The 22,131-nt window shown below is 40.4% G+C and overlaps 1 protein-coding gene across 6 annotated transcripts in view; it reads right to left on the reverse strand.

Annotated features, from left to right (window-relative positions):
- Nucleotides 1-22,131, reverse strand: part of LOC107086260 (rho GTPase-activating protein 17-like) — a 35,992-nt gene that overhangs the window by 10,918 nt on the left and 2,943 nt on the right. For 5 of the 6 annotated variants that reach the window (XM_015377082.1, XM_015377083.1, XM_015377087.1 and 2 more), the window contains 7 exons: nucleotides 13,578-13,617; nucleotides 3,953-4,057; nucleotides 3,698-3,730; nucleotides 3,269-3,345; nucleotides 2,188-2,299; nucleotides 1,941-2,017; nucleotides 1,745-1,862 (listed from right to left, as the gene is read on the reverse strand). In XM_015377082.1, the coding sequence (XP_015232568.1) occupies nucleotides 1,745-1,862; nucleotides 1,941-2,017; nucleotides 2,188-2,299; nucleotides 3,269-3,345; nucleotides 3,698-3,730; nucleotides 3,953-4,057; nucleotides 13,578-13,617 (562 nt within the window). The remainder of the gene's footprint in view (nucleotides 1-1,744; nucleotides 1,863-1,940; nucleotides 2,018-2,187; nucleotides 2,300-3,268; nucleotides 3,346-3,697; nucleotides 3,731-3,952; nucleotides 4,058-13,577; nucleotides 13,618-22,131) is intronic. The other variant, XM_015377085.1, reaches the window with a different exon arrangement.

Below are 22,131 nucleotides of genomic sequence, written 5' to 3' on the forward strand. Positions count from 1 at the left end.
GAGCAATTAGTAAAACTCAAGCCTAAAAAAAACATGAAATTTGGGAAGAAAATTTTTAAATATAAAATCTCTAAAAAACAGTTGCAAATATATTAAATTTATTTAAAAACATTAATATGTGATTTTTTTATATAAAATGGAGAAAACAGAGTTACACTCAAAACCTTTTTTTTTATTAAAATGTTTTTCAAGTTTCCTTTTTGAAAAGCATTTTTTTTTTTTTTTTTATTTCCATTTATATTGTCTTGCAACAATAGTGAAACAAACACTCTATATTTCTTCCTCAGGGGGAAATGCAGGTGAAAAGTTACTGAGGTGGACATTCAGCTTTAACCTTCAGTCAGACAAACAATAGATGGCTTACAGTAGATCAAAGCTTTATCTGGGTTTAAAACGGCCTACTCAAAGTCCATATTTCAATACAACTTGGAATCTTCTGCAGGATTTGAAAACAGTTTTGTTGAAGGTGATGTTCTTCCAATCTGAGTGAGCTTGAGATTTTTTCCAAAGAAACTTTTCAGTGTCACAGTCGGAGATACTGTGGACAAACCCCACAGACCTGAACATGTTTACAAAAAGGTCTGATTCAGGAACACAAATCTAATTGATCTCCATTAGTGAAAAAAAAGTGTAGCATGGAAAAATCCGGTTAAAATGCACTTTTTTTCTGTAAGGTGGCCAAATGTTAAACATGTTCAAAAGATTCAAATACAAAGTTCTGTTCTCAGGCAGGCAGTTTTACTTTGGATCCACCGCTCAGATGTGAAAGAGAAGCTCAAGGACTTTCTGAACAGGAACACGTCATGTACTGCTTACTGCAAACTGAAGCCAGTGGTGTGTGCAAACACACAGCTGACCAAGCATTTCAATCATTTAAGCTCGTCAGCATTAAGAGGTCTGGGAAACTGACCACAGTCATGATTTCCTTTCCAGCTTTATGTTCTACTTTGTTTTTATTAAGACTATGGAGGCTGTAAAAGTCACTAATCAAGCCAGTATCCAGCAGAGGTAATCAGCTCCAAACACTAGCATCATCAGCTACTGTTGATTCTAACCTGCATCTAACTTCATGAAACGTTTCATCAGCCTGAGTAGGGCTGGGTAAAAAAATTGATTTAATCAATTTTGAATCGATTCCTTTACATTTTTGCAAAATCGATGTCTAGGGAAGAGATAGATTAGTACATGATGTTCACATTCAAATGAGCAGGAAAGATGCACTCAAGATTACTTCAAGCCAGACAGCTGCAAATATAGCTAATAGCTTGACTGAAGACATTAACAAATGGGGGCTGACCAGCAAGCACCCTGTAGTTGTTACAGACAACGCTGCAAATATGGTTTGTACAGTGGAGATAATGCAGCTCATGCATGAGTGAGTGAGGCTTCACTTTTTCACTTTTCACAAAAAAGTTTGCACTTAGACAGTTTTGTTCACATCTCAAGCTTAAACTATCTGATTTACAAGTCTGCACTTTGTGTTTAATATGACAGGAAGAAATAAAATACATGAGTATTTTGAAACACAGTTGAACCACTTTCATTATAGTAAAAACAAATCAAATCGAAATGAATCGATTTACAACTTTATTAATCAAAATCGAATCGATTCAGGACTTTGGCGAAAATACCCAGCCCTAGTACTGAGGCAAATCTTTGCAAAGAGGTGAAAAGGTTCGACTGATCAATGTGATGATCAGGTTACAATTTCCATCAAGAAGCCATCTGTGTTTTCATTGGTTACCTTGCAAAGCTCTACTTTGTTCATGGCCTCATCCACCTCCTCCTTGAGCAGGTCAGCCTTGGCCGTCAGTGCTTGAGTGTTTGTTCCTGAGATTATTGACTTGGTTGCCTGCAACCACCTGAACACAGAGGTGAGACAAACAAATCCTAACTTTATAAGCCTTTTGAAGCATCTAGTTAATGAGAACAAGACGAACCTCGCTCTAGCAGAGTCGTAGTCCAGTACCAACTTGGCCAGCTGTTTCCTTTGTTTCAGGATGTTGGGAATTTCTACCTGCAGTAATCAGACAGAAATGAAGCCAATCACAAGCTTGCCTCAGAGGCTACACCCCCTCCATTCAATAACTCATTATTGAACAACTCAGAACATCATCCTGAAGGTGGCATCACTTCTTATCTACTAGATCATAGCAAACCATGAGTCTATCTTAGAGTAAGTCGGACCTCTGCGAGCTGGCTGAGTGGGTCGAGAACTTCCTTCTCCATCTGCAGCTCATGTTGCATCAACTCTGTGGCCAGACGGTTCTCCACTTCTCCACACACCTCCATCATCTTCCTGCAGAACAAAGGAGCTCGAATCAAATCTTATGAATTCATTGTTTCACATCAGCGCTGCAGTAAACTCTACATCTTATGGCCCAAAGCCGTGCACCAACGCACACCGAAAACAGTCCAACTATATCTGCCATCGTAATGCTATCTGTCATAAAAAAAGCTAAAGGGAGACGCAGGCTTGGTGACAGCTGAGCTCTGATCCTGACTCGGGGATCAGGAGACTCGCCAACCAGCCGTCACACCTCTCATCCATCAAAAGCTCAAAAATCGACAGCAGGTAGCAAACTTACCAAAGACGCTGGAAAATATGCATGAAAATAAAATTCAATTAAGACTTATTTATTAATTCCTTCTGAGAAAAACAAAGGGGTAATTATGCCCCCCATTGAGGTCTGTAACAATTATTTTGTTGTGGATTATGTCAATCTGTATGTATTTTTTTAAGTGATCAGAGTATCTTTGACCTTTTCAAGCATCATCTTCTGGTCCTTTGGGTAATAACTATAAGGTGATACAGAGGACATCTTTAACCAGTCTTTAAAACAGGAAAGAAAATAGTAAATTCAATAAAGCAAAAATATGTTGATCTTAAATAAAAAAAAAAAAGAGTTTGTACTTTAAACTCTCCACAACTAAAGGTAAATGAGCATCACTGCTGCCAGATTAAGTAACTGGAATTGATCAGAAAATAAAAAAAAAACCTCTTTCCTTCAACTATAAACCTTTTAAAGCCATTCAATAGCCATTTTCCTTTTGTTTTTAATCAATAAAGCAAGAGAAATATGTTTCTGTTTGGTTTTACTTTTCAAACTTTGACCCGTTTATCTCATTGTGAATAAAACCGTGACTTTGCTGGCTCAAACCCAAAACTATGCGGATCAGATTTCACACGGTCCAGCAGCTTGTTCCGTTACTCATAGCAACAGTAGCTAAACAGACGCTACTGGAAGTCCGTCGGCTTTACACTCACCCAATCAAAGAGTCTTCTCCCAACTGGTTTCCTCCTTCCACCATTGCCTGGGACAGTGCAGTGAGAGGAAGCTTTTTCTGTGGTGAAAGAATAGAGGCAGGCGGTTATTAAAATCTGAGCATAAACAACAAGAATCTTCAGGATTTAAAGATGAAGCCAATGGAAAGTCCATCTAGAGGTTCTATTGAACAGGTCAGCAAAAGGAAGAGAGGAATACGAGTAGGAAAAAATGTGGTGAATGAAATTTCAGAGATGAGATGAAGAGCCATCGATAGAATGCCTAATGATGGAGATTGTTCAGATAGCTGTGCTGAAGATGTCTGAGTCAAGCATCCTGTTTTTGATCCAGAGTTTCCCAAAGTGCCATGCATGGTGAACAGATGCTGAAATGGAGCAAAGTGCTGTGAGGGCAGAGGTGGGTGTTATTACCTGACCGTTTCCTGTATAGAGGCGTGGTACAGACTGTGGTGCGTTTGTGGTTGGTGTGGGGTCAGAAAACAAAAACAAAACAGACATCATGGAACGTTCCGCCTACTTTGGACTCATTTAAAGACATCTATCTTAACAATAACAAACGGGTAAAAAGGAAATCCAGGTATTATTTAAGTAACATTCCAGGATATTGTTTTTATCAAGTAAAGCCGTTTGCTAATTGAGGCTTTGGTGTGATAAACTTAGACTCACGTGTCTCTTCTCTGCCTCGGCACCGACGTGTCCCTGCAGACAGGACACCATCTTTTTGTGTGTGTTGTGGGAGACAACTCGCACCAACTCCATGCGTCGCTCAATCTGTCAAAAGATGGGCAAGAAAAAATAAAACTCACAAAGGGCTCATTTAAACCTCAAGTTTAAGCTTATTTTAGGGGTTTAATGTTATACATCAACTTAATTAAGTGGATTTTTTTTTTTAAATTAGAACTGAATTTGTTGCATTATTTTAGGTTTTAGAAGAAACTCCCAAGCTTTAAGCATCTCCCAGTGCTCTGTTCAATCCATCAGAACATGGAGAGGCCTAAGAAGACATGGATGTCCATCTAGACCAGGGGTAACCAATTAAAAATCAGCGGCGTCCGGATAAAGAAAATCAACAACCAGTAAAGGTTTGGAGACATTTTTAATTAAAATCTGTTACTTTAAACAGAATTTAACACTGAATAAAATGAGGTGTTTATGCATCCATGTTATACATTGATTTTTTAAATAATAAAATATAGAAAAAAATATAAACTTTTTCCATTTTAAAATCTAAAGTGTTTTTTGAAGTAGAGAACAACAATCGTTCAGTTTGTTATATAGACAATTTCCTGACTATTTTATATTTGGTTAATGAGAGCAGTGGGCAGCTTAAGACTTCAAACCTGGGTTTGAATGACGACAGAGCCATTCTCAAGCCATTCGTGAGCTTATATATTCCCAAAAACTAAGACCGTTTGTTTAAATGATTGGATGCAAACTATTTGTACTTCAACATACCAGGAAGCAGATTTCTCATCTCGATCAAAATATTTATTTTATACTAAGAGGCTTAAAAGTTCCAGCAAATCCAATCAAAACGCCCAAGAGCACCCCTCACAACTTAAAAAGAAACTTCTCATCTCAGGCATGGATGAAGAGATGCTGAGTTTGGAAGCGGAGAACAAACATAGTTCATATAAACCATGTATGATCCTAATTATCCCCATTACAAAAATCCACAACAAAACAAAAATATTTAGGCAGAAACTGAACATATGCTGTCTGGATGATGGTGGGGATTTTTTAATATGTCATATTAAATTAAGCGCTCATTTCCGCATGTTTTGCTCCTGAATTTAATAATAATATAGCGCAGGCTCTGCTTGAGCTCAGAGGAAGTCGGAGCAGAGCAAGACGGGAGGAACAGCAGAGGCTGTAGGCTTTGCTTTGCACAGGAGGTCTGGAGCGCTGCAGGTGCGGAGCGGTGACGGAGGATGTGGGAATTCTGGGTTTGACACTGTCGTCAGACAACATGCAGTAATTTATAAATGTTTTAAATCAGGTTGGGTCAGGATTAGCCAGCAGGTGGGTCCGGATCCGGACCACGGTCCGCTAATCCGTGACCTCCAATCTAGACTGCCCAGCTGCACAAGAAGATCACTAATGACAGAGGCAGAACTAACACTGAACGCCACCAACAGATGAAACAAAGCGGTGGCAGCATCAGACTGTGGGGAGGAGTAGGAGCACAGATCAGGTCAATTTAAAGCAGGGTTGAATCAGACCCACTGAAAATGGCCTAGTCAAAGTCCAATCCAAAGTACAATTGAGAATAATCAAGCTCATGGATGTGTTTCCTCCAATGTGTCTGAGCTGACGGCATTCCTGGTTCCAATCCGAGCAGAGCAGGTCTGCCATGTTTGTTTCGCGGAAAGAACCAGAGTTCCTTTGTTAAGCTAGATGTAGCTAAACCTCCTAGCCTGGTAGCCTGTCTGGTAATCTGTGATCCCCCTTTCAGGAACTCGTATGATTTGTGATGAACCTTCAGAGGATGTTGGTCAAAGTGCAACCATGGTCAATAACCCTAATCTCTTGGCTGGAATTTAATCTGTGCAACACTTTAATCGTCCACATAACAGTGGCCATCTTGTTCTGACAGAAAGTAAAAGCGCTCTTTTTAGGCAAAAGGATCTAACACAGGCCTCCTCCTGTCTGGCAGCCTCACCCCTCAGATCCACTCAGTGCTTTAAGGCTCACAACACAGTACTGTCTTTGACTGAGGCCTGGGCCATTCAAACCAGAATACAGAGGTCACTGAAGCTCTGTGGGGGGGTATACAGTGGTCTTGTCCTGCCAGGTGGCTTTCAACATTGGAATGACTGCCACTGTCTGATGAAAAGATTTCAGACAGAGCTGTGTCGAACAAACATAAAGCAGTGAGATAACCTTCTAACAATGCTCCAAATATAGATGGGAACACTGGAGTCCAGAAGGAAACTTGAGTAAACTAGATGAAGGAAAATGAAGGGAGGATCAACTAAATACCAGACAATTGTGTTTCTACAACAGTCTGAACTGAGGAATTCCAGCACCATACACCCTGCTCAGTTTTCTCCTTTCTTTTTCCCATATCCTACGTCATTCCTGACCCCCACGACGGCCCTCAGCATTCCCTAAACAGCTGGGTTCTCTGCAGCACCAGCCAGCATCCTAAAAGCTGCACACACACATTGGTTTTAGACTTGGCTGTGCTATTAGGACTCGGAGCAGTGATCCATAAAGGGGATCTGTTCTTCCTGCTCTGACAGCGTCTCTGATCCTGTGGGGGATATGTTTGGATTATCAGCAGTATTCCTCTTCCTTTCATTGTAGCACTGAACGGCTCACACACACATAACACACACATGTAGAGGAGTGTTAAAAGAGGCGGCGAGCCAAAACGGCGGGCCGTGTTTTCCCCTTTGCTATGTGATGAGGTTAATCCCTGGTCAGTCTCCTGATGCGTCACAGGCCAGGGAATCCCAACGAGCTACACAGAGAGGAGGAAGACACGCCAGCAGAGTTTGTTTAGTCCCAGGGAAAACATGTCGAGACAAGTCCTAAACTGACATAATATATAAGCGGACACATTAAGCCCAGCCGCTGAAGGCAGAGAGGGTGAGAAAAATGAGAAATATTTTATATTTGGTTGTCTGCTGATAAATCTGCCTCAGTTATTAGATTAGATGAATCTAATTAACAAACTTGATGAGATGTGGAAATATTTGTGCTATGGGTAGATCCTGTGGTGTCCCAGGGAGCAGGAAGTAACAGCTGATCCAAACATGCTGGAACGCTGTTTGCCAGAATAAAGGACTGTGAATAACGGGGAAACCTTTCATTTGGGTGTGTCCACTCAGAGTTTAACTCTCCAGTCACAAGAATATCATAGACCTTAATTTTATAAAGTTATAATGTCAAAAACTTGATTTATCTTCCTTTAAATTTAATAAACTGTGGAAGGGAGCAGGAGCCAAGTTTGATGTTTGGTTATCTTTTTTCAAAAGAGTAACTGAGCAGGAAATTCTTAATCTATTATAAACTTTCATTTATGCGGACAAACTGATAAGAGTTTCCCTGAGTTCAGACCCGTCAGCCCCAGATTATGTCTGACTGTGATTGTTTTGTTTCTTTCTGTTAACTCCCCCTTAGACACCAATTCATTTTGCAGGTCCTGGGTTTTCATTCTGGGCTCTGTCTGCTTCTGTCCCTGTACAAAGATTTTCTGTCAGAATTCAAGATGGCAGCAGGGGGGCATAAACACTTTAAATGTTTGCATTCAGTCCTGCCCTGCTTTCTAAACTGGCTTCAAATAATGTTAAACCCTCCAGTGTAGATTAAAAATGCATCATCTTTGTGAGGGGAGTGTAAAATTAGATTTTTAACAAAACACAAAATAAACATTGAGTGTTTTGCCATTTAAACTAGGGATACATTGAGGTCTGGGTGTTTTGAAATCAGAGCTTCAGTTATTCACCGCCGAAACAATCAGCAAATTACTATTTATGGGTTATAAATGGCCTGTTTGATCTCAATGCTGCACTTGACCCTAAACTTCACTCTACCAGGGCCTGCAGTCAATTGTCTAACCTCTTCACTGAAAATACACAAAAGATCAGAGGGGTGGTCGGTAGATCCATATCAAGTCCAAAGCAAAAGTTGTCTCAAGCTAGAACTGATTTGGACAATAGAACTACAAAAAGCATACACCAAGATCTTCCTTCTGATTTTTTCATGTTTTACCCAAAGCTTTTCTTAAGAAAGTGCCTGTCAGTTTTGCTAGCATAACATTTAATTTAACTAAAATACTTAACTTGTCCCTTTTGTCAGGAGTTTTCCCCCAGGCCATAAATTATAATTATATCATTAAATTATAAAACAACTGTTGGAAAAAAAGAGCAAATTGGACAGGCAGCTCCTGCAGAACTAGAGGCCCATCTCAAACATCCTCTTTATGAGAAAGAATAATGACAAAAGCTGCTTTAACAGCTAAACAGCTTTTAAAAATGAACAGCTGCTTCTACATGTTCCAGTCAGGCTTCTGTGCTCACCAAGTTACAGCAACTGATGATCAAGGTGTTTAATGACGTCCATATAGATAAGTGAAAAGGGAAGTCAGAACACTGAAGGCGAGGTAGAGATTACAGCTAACCAGGAGTAAGACAGTAGTAAATGTGGGGAGATAATAGGAGTACCGCAGAGGTTCAGCAAAGCCTGCCTAGACACAAACCAATGGAGTTTGGGAGAGCAGGCCTCCGTCTCTGCTGCAAGTAATACGAAGAAACAGTCCTTCTGGGGCTAAATTAAAACAGCTTTTATAAAAGCCACCTTAAATCCTCTTAGAGCATTGCCACGTCTTCCTTTGTCAAAATCATTTTCTCTATCTTCCATATTTAGTATAAAATAAAATAAAATAAATTTAAAAAAAGCTAATATCTGCTGTGCTCCGTCCCTGTAACTCACAGCCACATCTACAGTCATGGCCAAAAGTTTTGAGAATTATTCAAATGTTAATATTTACAAAGTCTACTGCTTCAGGTTTTATAACAGCAATTCGCATATACTCCAGAATGTTATAACGAGTGATCAGCGTAACAGTAATTAATTGCAAAGTCAATATTTGCCTAGAAAATGAACTTTATCCCCCAAAACACTTTTCAACGTCATTCCAGCCCTGCCTTAAAAGTGACCAGCTAACATTGTTTCAGTGATTGCTCCATTAACACAGGTGTGGGTGGTGATGAGGACAGGGCTGGAGATCAATCTGTCATGATTAAGAATGACACCACTGGACACTTTAAAAAAAGGCTGGTGCTTGGCATCATTGTTTCTCTTCAGTGAACCATGGTTATCTCTAAAGAAACACATGCAGTCATCATTCCACTGCACAAAAATGGCCTAACAGGAAAGAGAATCACAGCAAGAAAGATTGCACCTCAGTCAACAATCTGTCGCATCATCAAGAACTTCAAGGAGAGAGGTTCCATTGTTGCCAAAAAGGCTCCGGGGCGCCCAAGAAAGACCAGCAAGTGCCAGGACCGTCTCTTAAAAGTGTTTCAGCTGTGGGATCGGGCTACCAGCAGTGCAGAGCTTGCTCAGGAATGGCAGCAGACAGGTGTGAGTGCATCTGCACGCACTGTGAGGTGGAGACTCTTGGAGCAAGGCCTGGTCTCAAGGAGGGTAGCAAAGAAGCCACTTCTCTCCAGGAAAAACATCAGGGACAGACTGATATTCTGCAAAAGCTACAGGGAGTGGACTGCTGAGGACTGGGGTAAAGTCATTTTCTCTGATCAATCCCTTTCCCATTGTTTGGGACATCTGGAAAATGGCTCGTTCGGAGAAGACCACCAGTCTTGTCTCATCCTGAAACCATTCATGTGTGGGGTTGCTTCTCAGCCAAGGGAGTCGGCTCTCTCACAGTCTTACCTAAAAACACAGCCATGAATAAAGAAAGGTACCAGAATGTCCTCCGAGAGCAACTTCTCCCAACCGTCCAAGAGCAGTTTGGTGATGAACAATGCCTTTTCCAGCATGATGGAGCACCCTGCCATAAAGCAAAGGTGATATCTACGGTAACTGGCTCAGGGAACTAAACATAGAGATTTGGGGTCCATGGCCTGGAAACTCCCCTGATCTTAATCCCATTGAAAACTTGTGGTCAATCATCAAGAGACGGGTGGGCAAACAAAAACCTAGGAATTCTGACAAAATGCAAGCATTGATTGTGCAAGAATGGACTGCCATGAGTCAGGATTTGGTCCAGAAGTTGATTGAGAGCATGCCAGGGAGAATTGCAGAGGTCCTGAAGAAGAGGGGTCAACACTGCAAATATTTACTTGCTGCATTAACTCATTCTGTCATTAAAAGCTTTTGTTACTCATAATATGATGGCAATTGTATTTCTGTATGTGATGACAACATCTGACATACACAAGTGAAAACAAGAGGGCAGCAGATAATGTGAAAATATAATATTTGTGTCATTCTCAATACTTTTGGCCATGACTATAGTCCCTGATGGGATTTTACGACGCAAATGTAAACAAAAGTTCAAATTGTTCAACTTCATTCACGGCAAAGCGGTGATCAAATGTCGCCAACATCGCCAAAATCATGCTGTTCGCCTCCCTAAATTTGTAACCTTCGCCCTGCTTTGCTTCGCTCCACATCTGCCCTCTTAATAGAGTAACAAGGGACTTCTTTGCTCCTGCTGTGGAATTTGTGTTTGGTGTAAACGTAACTTTAGTGTGCCTGGAAAACTGATAAAGCACTCGACTGGTTTAAGTTATACCTAAAGAAACACTTTTTTGATCAAAGGAAGAGAGCAAAAAAGTTCTGGTGCGTTTTCGGAGTCAAAACGCACCTTGTTTACTTGCAAAGTCTATGGGGGACGTGTCCAACGGTCCAGTGGCGCATCTGAGCGTCAGGAGCAGCGCAACCAAGCGTTTTGGCGTCTCAGCATCTGAGTATTCGAATGTGGAGTTGAGCAAATTGAACTTTTGCTGGACGTCGGAGCACCAACCAATCGGAGCACCAACCAATCAGAAAAGCGTAAACAGGGGTTTTGTGTTGGAAAGACAGACACTACCTGCAAGCTTCTGCATATGAAAAATAAATATCGAAGGGTTAAACTCCAAAGTAAAAAAAAATAAAATAAGCCGGAAGAATGGATTATTATGTACAAGGAAAAGAGAGTGAACTCTGATCATTATTGCTGCAATAAAACATTGTTTATGAACTATGACGAAACACTTTATTAATACCCAAATTAACTAAAAAAATTTTAATGAACAGAGCAGATAAAAAAACAGAGCGCCGCAGTGTCAAAGCACCTTGACAAGCTTCATACAGCGTCCTAATTTTGGCATTTAAGCGTTTTTGACGCCCGAAATGCTTTTGGAACACAGCATTAGTGTACAGTTTCCTCCAACACAGTCAGACCTGAACCTTCAGAGACTCATACAGGCAGCAGCAAAGTCGGCCTTCTATCACCTAAAGTACACCTCTAAGATTAAAGGACTATTGCACAAGTGTCAAACTGGTTCCAGAAAGGGCAGTGTGGCTGCAGGTTTTCTTTCCAACCAAGCAATAGCACACCAGACTCCATTCATCTCATCAAGTCATCATGTTAAGACTGGGCTCACTTGATGAAATGACTGGAGTCTGGTATTATTATTATTATTATTATTATCCGCATGAAAAGCTCTTCCTGCCACGGTTCCACTGAACAACCAAACAGATCTTTACATTTTTTTAAAAGTCCTTTGCAAAATGTTCTGAGCACAAAAGAGACAACTGGAAGTGCTCCAAATTCTCTCCATCTCATCTGACGTGCTCCAACCAATTTCATAGCAGCTCAGGATCCATAGGAATCTTAAATAAGCTGACCGCATACTTAAGCGGGTTGAAGCAAAAAGCTGCAAGCCAATGAGAATGCATAGGTGTATCTCACGCCTGTTTTCTTCCTAAGTCACTGTGCAGCGAGTCCTCTAAATGGCAGAAGTTCCAAATAAAACTATTTTATGTGGGAGCCCTTGAAATTACAATACTATTAATGAATATACTGGTACTCATCAATCAGTGATACAGATAATGCATGCTGGACTTGTCAGTATATCAATGACCCAGACCTTTCAGGTCTTCTGGATCATGGCTACTCAGCATACCCAGGAACCAGAATCAAACATGGCGAGCAGCTTTTAGTCCTTATGCTCCAATAATTATGAATAAAATTCAAAACTCATTGCAAAAGTTTTGAAACTAGGGATTTGAGTTATTGATACATTAATTAATCTAAAACTGACTGATCACATGATTAAACTTGACATATTTATAAGATAAAATATAACAGGAACGTATGGGGTTACCCAATAAAAACATTGAATATGCACTAAACTTATGTTTTTTTTTTGGTTTTTTTTTTATGTACAGAAACGTAAAACCATTCCTGAAATGTAGACCATATTGCTCTGACATGCAGGATCCTTTATTAAATCTTGCAACAACAGTTTTAATTTGGCGCATCAGTCTCATTCTTTTATCTTTTATTTTGGGAAGTCTCCCCCTCTGTCACTTTGTTCGTCTGCCTTCTGTTCCTCACACACCGATAGACACGTAAAGAGAGCACACCCCCAACACCCCGTCATTTAACAACAACTCCGCCGCTAGGCAAACTGTGCCAGTACATAGTTGTAGCAACCAAGCCTTCTAAAAGACAAAATACCGATGAGGAGAAGGGGGAGCGAGGATCTACAGCCCCCAGGGCCAAGAGAGAGTTTATTGAAAAATGGCACTTTTGGCAAAACTGTGTTATGCAAGAGACTGGCTTATTAATGATGATGATGCTAAGCTAATGAGCTGCTCAGTGTTCAAGAAATATGCATAAGAGAACAGACCCGATTAATTTGTTGCTGCTGTCAATCTATAAAGCTAGAGAGAATCGGTGCACACAAACACAGTAAACGCCGTGTCTCAGACTCAATCGAAACAACCTACGCCATAGCAACTGTGTGTGCGTAGATGGCTGTATCATTACAAACACACAAAGATAAAAATATTATTTAGCACTCCCTATCCCATTGGAAGAAAGGCTACACTTTTATTTATGGACAATATAACAAATGAAAATAATTTACATTTACACGTCTTTAAAAGAACACTTTTTTCAAAAAAAACTACATAACCTTTTACAGTACCTTTGTTTGCATTTGATATAATGCCTTATTGAAAAAACAAGCTCCTCACAAATACATGAGAGCAAATTTATATTGCTTTTTTCTGGCGGGTAAAATATGCATGGCCTGGATAGAACTTCATCTTCTGGTCCACTTGTGGCGAGTCAATAAGTTAATTTCGGACCCTCCTGAAGCGGCTGTAAGACTATTGCAACCTTTTTTCAATTAGGTAGAAAGCAGCTGTTTAGTAGATCCCTGTCTTTAGTGGAATCCAGCAATCAGTGCTGGGAGAGACGTGCTGTTAGCAGCTCTTTTAAGTCTGGGTTTGAGGAATGATAAAAGTTTACTCTAAAAGAAAAAAAAATAAACTTTTTTTAGATCCCTTGATTATTGCTAGCATCTTTCTTTTTTAACTTTCTAACTTGACAGCGTGACAATCATTTGGTCCTCCTAGCTCAGCTTGAAGCAGAGATGAGCCAGTAAAAAGTACAGAAAACAGTTTTCATGTTATCGAGAACGAAATAGTAATTTACCCTAATAACTATTTTTATAAAATTCCCTTGAGAAATTGCAGTTATAGCCTGACAGACGGGGCCATGTTAGGAAGTGGTTAGAGCTCCAGAGTCTGATTAATGATTTACCTGTAGGAGGTCATCACTGAGGACTTCTGTCTTCTCTGCTCTGTGGGTGAGAAAAAACAAAGAGCAGACAGATCAGTACAACACAGCAATGATGGTGCATCGGCTGATTCATGGAATATTTTGACTACAAACATCAAATCCCGCATATAATGTTCTGACTAATGTTCTGCTTGAGGACCATGTCTCTCTAAAAGACATGCTTATTTCTGGTAAATGACCTATAAAAGCCCTAACAACAAAGACATTATTGCAGATTGTAAAACAAAAGAACAAAGATGTGGCGTTTCCTTTATTAGCTTTTCTGTATGCTTTTATTTCTTTATAAGCAGCAGCTGTTCCCGCCCATGGTGTCATGCCCATAGTGACCAAACAGCCATGCGAATCCAGAGCCTATTAATAGTAAACTAACAGATGAACTTGAAGAGGTCAGACAGATTAGATTCAGTTAAAAGGAGCAGGCTGGGAAACACAGGCTCAGCTCAGTCTGCTTATCCAGACTAGTTCCCACACTGCAGACAGTTGAAGCTCTAAACTAAGCTGGGTTGATTATTGCCGGAACTATTCTAGAAGAAAAAAGTACTTGGCATATCAGGGATTATATCAATGTATGATCATACCACGATTGGATGGGTGTAACCGCATGTCAAAGTAAGAAAAAAGTTTTAATCGCCTCAATTATCCAAAGTTAACAACACTTCTCTACCATATATTGTGCAGGTTTTACTGTACCCAACTAATGCATAAACTTTCCACTTTAAAGCTAGAGACATGTAGACAGCTGCATACTGGGTACTGGAACTCTACTGTAGCCTGGGCCCTCCTCCAGCAGCTTCTCTGAACTCCAGTAACCTTTTCCCAGCTGCTTCCAATTACAACGCAGACACAGAGCAGGAGAAGAAAGAGAAAGTCTGATAGAGAAGCCTTCATAGTTGGAGACAGCGAGGAATAAGACATAGAAGTTGTTTGCTTTAAGAGAGTGGTTGGTTGGTTGTTGGGTGGGTAGGGAGGGGGATTTGGATTGTACAAAGTGCCAAGCAATAAGCTGGAGGTTTGAAATGAATGGAAAGACTTCTTTTATGGATTGGAGCCAACGCTGGGCTCATAAGGCTGCATCGTATAAAAGACAGAAATGAGATGAGAATTTCCAGATAGCTGTGAGGACTCAAGTCAATATGTCTGTCCATTTCCAACCTTAAACATGACAATGGTTTGTGTGGTTGTTAGGCAGTGTAACTCTCAGTTAGCTTCCACATTACGAAAGTCCTAGCATTTTAATAAAAACAAAAAGTCTGGGCCGCAGATGAAGGATGCATTAGAGCATGGGTCTTCAACGTTTTTTAGGCCAAGGACCCCCAAACTGATGGCGAGATCGAGCGGGGACCCTTAATTATATACATTGTGTTATATCAAACTGGTCCTATAGTCACTCTATTACAGATGAAAGGAAAGTAATTTCTCACATGGATTATTTAAGTATTTCTGATTCCGATTCCTGGTTGATGGGACAGGTGTTGTGAATGAAACAGTGTCCAGCTCTAAAGAGCTCCTGTGTGTCGCTGAACGTGTGCATTGATGACGTAAAGACATCTTCTGTCTCCATTTATCTGTTTACTACAGTGATTAAAATTCATGTTAATGTGGATTTAAAGACATTTCAATTAGTGAAAAAAATTGGACGGGGGAATATGAAAAAAAAAAGTCTAATCAACCAAAACTTTCGCGACCCCCATGCAGTACCTCCGTGGACCCCCTAGGGGTCGCGGACCCCCTGTTGAAGACATCTGTATTAGAGCATGTGAACAGAGAAGTACTAATTAGGAAATACAATATGCTGGTGAAGATTCTCAGTAATCCAGGTCATAGTCATTTTAAAAAAGTTGGGGGAAAAAAACAACAAAAAACAAAACAAAAAAGAAACAATCCCCTAGACCAGGCATCCCCAACCTCGGTCCTCGAGGGCCGCTGTCCTGCAGGTTTTAGAGGTTTCCTTGCTCCAGCACAGCTGATTTTAATTGAAAGCTGATTAACAGGCTTTTGGTCTACTGCCATCATTATAATCAACTGTGCTTAAGGCGGGAAAACTCTAAAACCTGCAGGGCAGCGGGCCTCGAGGACAGAGGTTGGGGATGCCTGCCCTGGACTATGTTTCAAAGTTTAAAGACATTTTGCTTCCCATCCAGGATGCTTGTTCAATTTAAAATGTCAGAAATAGCGTTGAGTTTGAGACTTCATATAACAAGGCTTTGTTTTGATACACTCTATAAAGCCTCGAACTCAACGACATTTCTAAAATTTTGAATTGAACAAGCTTCCTGGATGGGAAGCGAAATGTCTTCAAACGTGGAAATTAAGTCCAGTGGATTGCTGTTGTTTTTTTTTTTTTTTACTTCTTTGAAAATACTAGTTAGAAAGGAGGCAGGACAGAGAACGTGGAATATTTCTGTAAGTAACTGGCTTAACGAGGAAAAGCAGCCTCAGTGGTGGGCCTAAATGTTTTAAATGTACTACATTGATAAACAACTGTTAAGTTCCTAAGTGCAACGCTTTTTGCAGCCTAATTTTCATAGTTATTTAAGTATTAGAAAATAAACTTTATCCTCTGTTTTCGTCCTAAAGACTAAAACTAAGAGGGCTTTTAAAAACAACACTGTTTGCAGCAGATTTACAGGTGGTAGAGTAAAAAAGGCTAAAACTTTATAAAAAGAATAAAATAAATTAAACCCATGATTCATATTCTCTTTAATGCTTATGACCTCCTTCTTTTCAATCCATGACCAGAGCGTGTCACCGTAATATATCACCTTCGACAACAACAGAGCAGTATGACATGTTACAAAACAAAATTTTGGTAATATAATAACAGTTACTAAGGTGGGTAATGCTTTACCATCTAAACTGAACAACCAACGGCCAAAAGCTGTTTTATATCAGGAGAAGACAGTTTTTTATAAAAACAGAAGAAGGTGGTTTTAAAACAATAGAGGAGGAAGAAGAAGACAGAAATACGGCTTCAAGTGGCTTTACTCCCACTATTTTAGATATGTCCCCAAAATGGATAAGAACGTCAGAGTAAGATGCACTTTATGTGCTGGTGGGCGGGTGAGGGAACTGCCTAAGGCCATAAATAGCACAAGGAATCTCAAGAAACCCCTGGAGTGAGAGCACAGACACCTTAAGCTAGATGCTAAACGACTTGCAAACCTAAACAACAAAAGTTGGATTTCTCCAGACCAGAGGTGGAGATTTTGACTGAAGAGAAGTAAGAAGGCTGGTGGCTGAGTACAGTAAGTCATGGAGGATGTGCTGCCTCTTTATAAAGCTGAGTCGCCTGGCGTTTCAGAAGCTTGTCAGCAAAATCCCTGTTTGACCAAGTGACCAAGATAAAAACCAGTCTCTAATGATGTAGTCCTGCTGTTAGGGTCTAAACAAGTTTCCACAGATAGTTCATTAAACAGTAACAGTATAAACTACTGTCATGTTTTATTCCATAGAATGTGACTTGTTTGTTATAAAAAAAATCTTATTTTTCTTCTATCATAAAACAGAAACATGATCACATCTACACAATTATATTGGAACCTTATACTCCATAATCATACTTAAACTGTACTTAAAATTCCAAAAACAAGAAAGTCTTCCATCTTCTACAACATTTTAAAACACATAAAGTAACTACATAGAAGGACTGGGCAATTAATTGCAATTTACCAAATTGCATTTTTTAAGTGCAGGACAATACATATTAGTCATATTACCTTTAAAGAGTAGGTAGCTAAATTCATCCCTCCAGCCCTTAGCAGGTGGTAATGTGTTCAAAAGTGTATTGGAGCATTTTTGCTAAGTTTTTAAAAGACCCTGCTTTTCCATTTAAAAAAAAAGCACATGCAAAACCCTGTACCTGCTCCCACATGGGAACGCCTATTAAACATGTGTGAGAGCGTGCACGAGCCCATTTCTACTCGTGCATGCTCTGTTTAAAAGTTGCTGTTTGCATCGCTCATACAAGCTTACTTTCCAAAAGATTGCCAAATCAGTTTCCTGTTAGTGATTTGCCCTCTTTTAAACGCCGTTATTCAGTAAGTCAAATCAGGAGCATGTGCTCCAAGTGAGCCGCTACTTTTTTGGTTTGTTTGTTAGTAGCTCCGAGCCATGAGGGAGGAGATGCAGGGATGCAATGATAAGACGGTCGCTTGGATGGATCTCATCTCACCCATTTTTATATATAAAGTTTCTCGCAAATAAGACTACTGGTACATTAAAAAAATCATGACATGCTTGTATGCGTGTGCTGCATTTGAAATTTGGATGTGTTTGCGGGGTAAATAAGTATCTGCTGCCACCGTATAACTACTTACGATGCAAATTAAACTGCAGCTCACCACACGTATATGCCTGAAAGTTGGCATGCACAGATAAAGATTGCTAAAGGGTACGAGCATGAAGGACGGCCTTATGTAAACATATCACCAGAATGGTTGACAATTAGGAGGACCACTTTTTTTGATGATCCCCCGGAAAAAAAAAAAACCTCCTCCACTATACCTTTATAGTGGATGATGCATACACTGTGCGATTTTTTTCAATCGTTGCACGAGGCTACAGCTCTCAGAGTAAGACGAAATCACAGGGTTGTTCTCAGACTTTGCGACCTGATGCTCTGATGCGATCTTCCTGCTCAAACTGTAAGTCTAAACTCAGACATACTCTCAGCTCCGCAGTGAGATGATGCTACTCAGACTCGTCTATCCAGAAGCCACACAAGTAGATAAGGAATATGAAGCACACTAGAGTGAAACAGGCTGCCTTGGCAATTAGTGCAATTTTGTGCTGAAAGCCCTAAAAAGAAAAGGCAACAACATTTTTGGACCAAGACATGGCTGAGCAAACGTGGCTACTATGGTCTGTCAAATTTACAGAGAGAACTCCATTTCGCTTGCACCCCCGACATGCTTCTGTGTTTACATCTTAAAGGAAGAAGAGTCCTTGTTTGCGCATGCCCACTGAGCGATTTGCCCACGATGGCCGACTGAAAATCAAACATGTTTAAGGGGCTGATCGCCCCTCGTTACCCCCTGTACACTACACAATGCACAATCGGGCTGAAAGTTGGCCCAATCAAAAAAATTCTTGCCCAACTGGAAAGTCAGCCCGAAAGGGGCAAAAAAATGAAAAAAAAAATCTCAGTGTATGCCCACCTTAGAGTAGGTTCACAACCACACCGATGGGCAATTAGCATGCAAATTCATGCTAGTAGAATTGATCACTTCTTGACAAAAGGTTACTGTAAAGTCCTGCAACAAAGGACTCTGGACATGCAAGCTTTCAAATCAAGAAAAAAAAACAATGAAACCCTGTAGTGCAACATTTAGCTTTGGCTGAAGGAAAGGATATGCAATTTTCATTTTGGCAAAATGGTTCAGCCCTACTACCTAGTTACTTTGCTATTAACTAGTACCTTTCGCTGAGGAACAAACCAGTAACCATAACTACTTTGTTTAAGTAATGCTGGAACTCTGTGCATGACCAAATGCCAATAAAGTCACGTTGAAATAGAGACAACTGTACTTCTTCACCATCCCATCACTTTTTCTTAAGTAGCTGAAAACACCAGGTACTTAGCCAACTGAAAAGGTTTGTAAAAATGTGGAAATAAGCTCTGTTATCTCCCCCACTCTCCTAATAAACTCACTGAGAAATTCCTGAATCATAAAGAAAACACAAGATGAAACCAGACTAAACAGTAAGCAGTGATGCAAACCTTTAACTGGCAGTTCTTCTCTGTAATCAAAGAACGACTCAGGCTCAACATTTTGATGAAACAGCTCAAAGAGGAAAACATCACCTGTGTGCATCCTTGGCCAGACTGAACAAACAAAACAACAACTGTTATCCTTGCGTCAGCTGATGAGGAGCCAACATAGCTGACCCCGTCATGCCTTACTGAAGGAGCACCTCCTGCAGGAAGTGTCACTATCCCATGCATGTGACTTCTCTACAAGAGATCCTCGCTGTGCAGCCCCGGCTACTTCATCTAAGCAGTAACCATGGCAATTCATGATGAAGGTATAAAGGAAGTGAGTGACTACTGAGGCCATGAGAACAATAGAGAGGCTGTTACCCGCTAATCAGCACCGTCAGCGGGCTGAAAAGGAAGAAAGAAAAGCCTCTAAGTGGAGCAACAGTTGGCAACTTAAGAGAGAAGGTAATGGATACTGGTCCCAGATGAAAGGAGCGGGAGGATTAACTCTACAGGGTGATCATAGGAGCTGTTAAGATTGCCAAAGCAAGAGATGACATACAGTGGAACGGGGATAAAAAGAAAGAAATCGTGTCAGTGTTTATAGGTTTGGATCACCTTAAAACTAAGAGGGACGTTCGACCATAAAATGTTGGAAACTGGTGAAAATGTCCTCAGGAAGTTTTTTGGGGGGCTTTTCCAAACACAATCCTTTTGATTTCCACAGAGTTGTGCCCAGTTCTTCCTTTCAGATATAACTTCTGCCAGATAAGTCAGTTACCCAACAGTAAATAGTTTCCTGTAATTAACACCAGTTAAAGTATCCTCCTGCTGTCATGGAACATCCATGATCTGTCTCTGTGATTTAAGGTTTAAATTAAAGCTGCAGCATTGAACATCCAACACATTCCTGGCACTTCCACAAAGGCATTTCACCCACAACTGTTGCTGCAGTCCTGGCCCAGTGGTATGGAGGGGAACACCCAGTATCCACTGTCCCATCAGCTCACAGCTCGACATTCTGGTCATCCCCTCAGAGGAGAGTAGCTTTCAGCTTGATGGGCTCTCTCACGCTGGGATCCAGTGACCACAGACCAACCAGGGAAAGTTAGGAGGATATTAATGCTGTTTCTGATGCATGGAGGGTTTCCACTGAACCTGGAAGATTGAGCTGACAGAGCAGCTACTTTCTGCTGATCCAGATCAGTATGGTGACATTATTTGGGGGAATTTAAAAAAATTTTTCAAAGATTTCTTTATGTTTTTGCTATAAGGGGGGTCAGGAGTGGGGGTGTAAATTACCACCTTTACCATGATACATTATCCATTTATTTGGAGGACGATTCCATGTTTGCTGAGATCATAAAAATGTTCATGATACCATGAGGATACAACTCAGCAAGTCTGTGATTGATATTATTCAGTGTCATATACCAATCACTAATAAAAAAAAACAATAAAAATGGATCACCTGTTCACATTGGGATATAGTCATTCTCTTCTTCTGTTTCCAGTTTTTATTGCAATTTTTTAAGCAGCTCTACTTATAACCTGATTATGATGCAAAAATATACACTGAAAATACCCATAATTTGTTCTCAGGTCTCCATACCTGTTTTTAAAACAACAAGATATAAACTATTTGATCATACCGCTAACGATCACCTGAATGATGCTTTCTGCAAACTTCAAAACCTGATAGAAGGTTTGGGACAGTTCATTTTGCTGTTAAATACATTTTTTATGACAGATTTAATCAGCATTTACATGAAATTACACGAAAATATAAAATATATGTTGGGTCACAATTAATAACATGCAATAATCATCCAAGCTAAAAAAAAATAAACTGTGGAGTTTATTTAGGACCAACTTGACAAAGGGAAAGTTACATTTCTGGAGCAGTAAATGTGTTTGCTGAGCTTTTACCATTCATGTTTAAGTTGTGAAACTGGTAATGGCTTATCCATTTGATTAGTGTGTGTTGAATAAAGACGTCAACTAAAGTCATCCGTTCTAGACTTACATTGCACTGAATTATCAAAGCAAGTTTTCAAGAGCAGCAAGAAATGTTGAGTTTATTTTGTCCATCCATGTCCTCCGGATAAACCCCCATAAACAGTTTAAACTCTTCTGGCTTTGCTGATTTCAACACTGACGATAAAATGCATGCAAAGAAATACGAGAAAACCAAAAGAAGCAACCTGACCTCTATCACCACATATCGCTTGTCAAGGAAGTCATTCAGGAACTTTATCTGGAGCTTTAAACCAGCACTACGTTTCTAGTCATGTCTTCTTAAGGCCAAGATTGTGGGTCTTAAAGAGAGGCCAGACAGCCCTACGTCTTCACCTCCCCTTCACCCTCAAGGCTGGTTTATACCCCCCCCCTTCCGCAGACACTCTGGTGCATCCCTCCGAAATTGTAGCTGACCGCAGACAGGAGGCTTCCGATTGGTCAAATTGGTAAAATCTACATCCGCTCTACATTATCCGTATTTCCTGTTTGGTACCTTACCGGCTTGTTTTGTTTGTATGACCGCCATTGTGGAAAACAACTCGCGAAGATGGACCAGCTAGAAGAGCGAGGTGCACGAGAACGCTGGGACCCTTTTTCCACCTGAATCCCCACTCTTTTTCACCCTCATGTCCCTCCATTGTCGCACAAACATACCCCTATTTCCTCAACGCCACGGCCGTATCTAAACCCACAGTTAGCTCTTGATTGTCCCTCTTGCTTTGTGGCGTGGAATAACATAGCGCAGACAACACTTCAATATTGGGCATAAATCAAAAATATCTGCGAGAAGCTCACTGC

Source organism: Cyprinodon variegatus, unplaced genomic scaffold (assembly GCF_000732505.1).
Source record: "Cyprinodon variegatus isolate N-32 unplaced genomic scaffold, C_variegatus-1.0 Scaffold146, whole genome shotgun sequence".
Taxonomy (NCBI): Eukaryota; Metazoa; Chordata; class Actinopteri; order Cyprinodontiformes; family Cyprinodontidae; genus Cyprinodon; species Cyprinodon variegatus.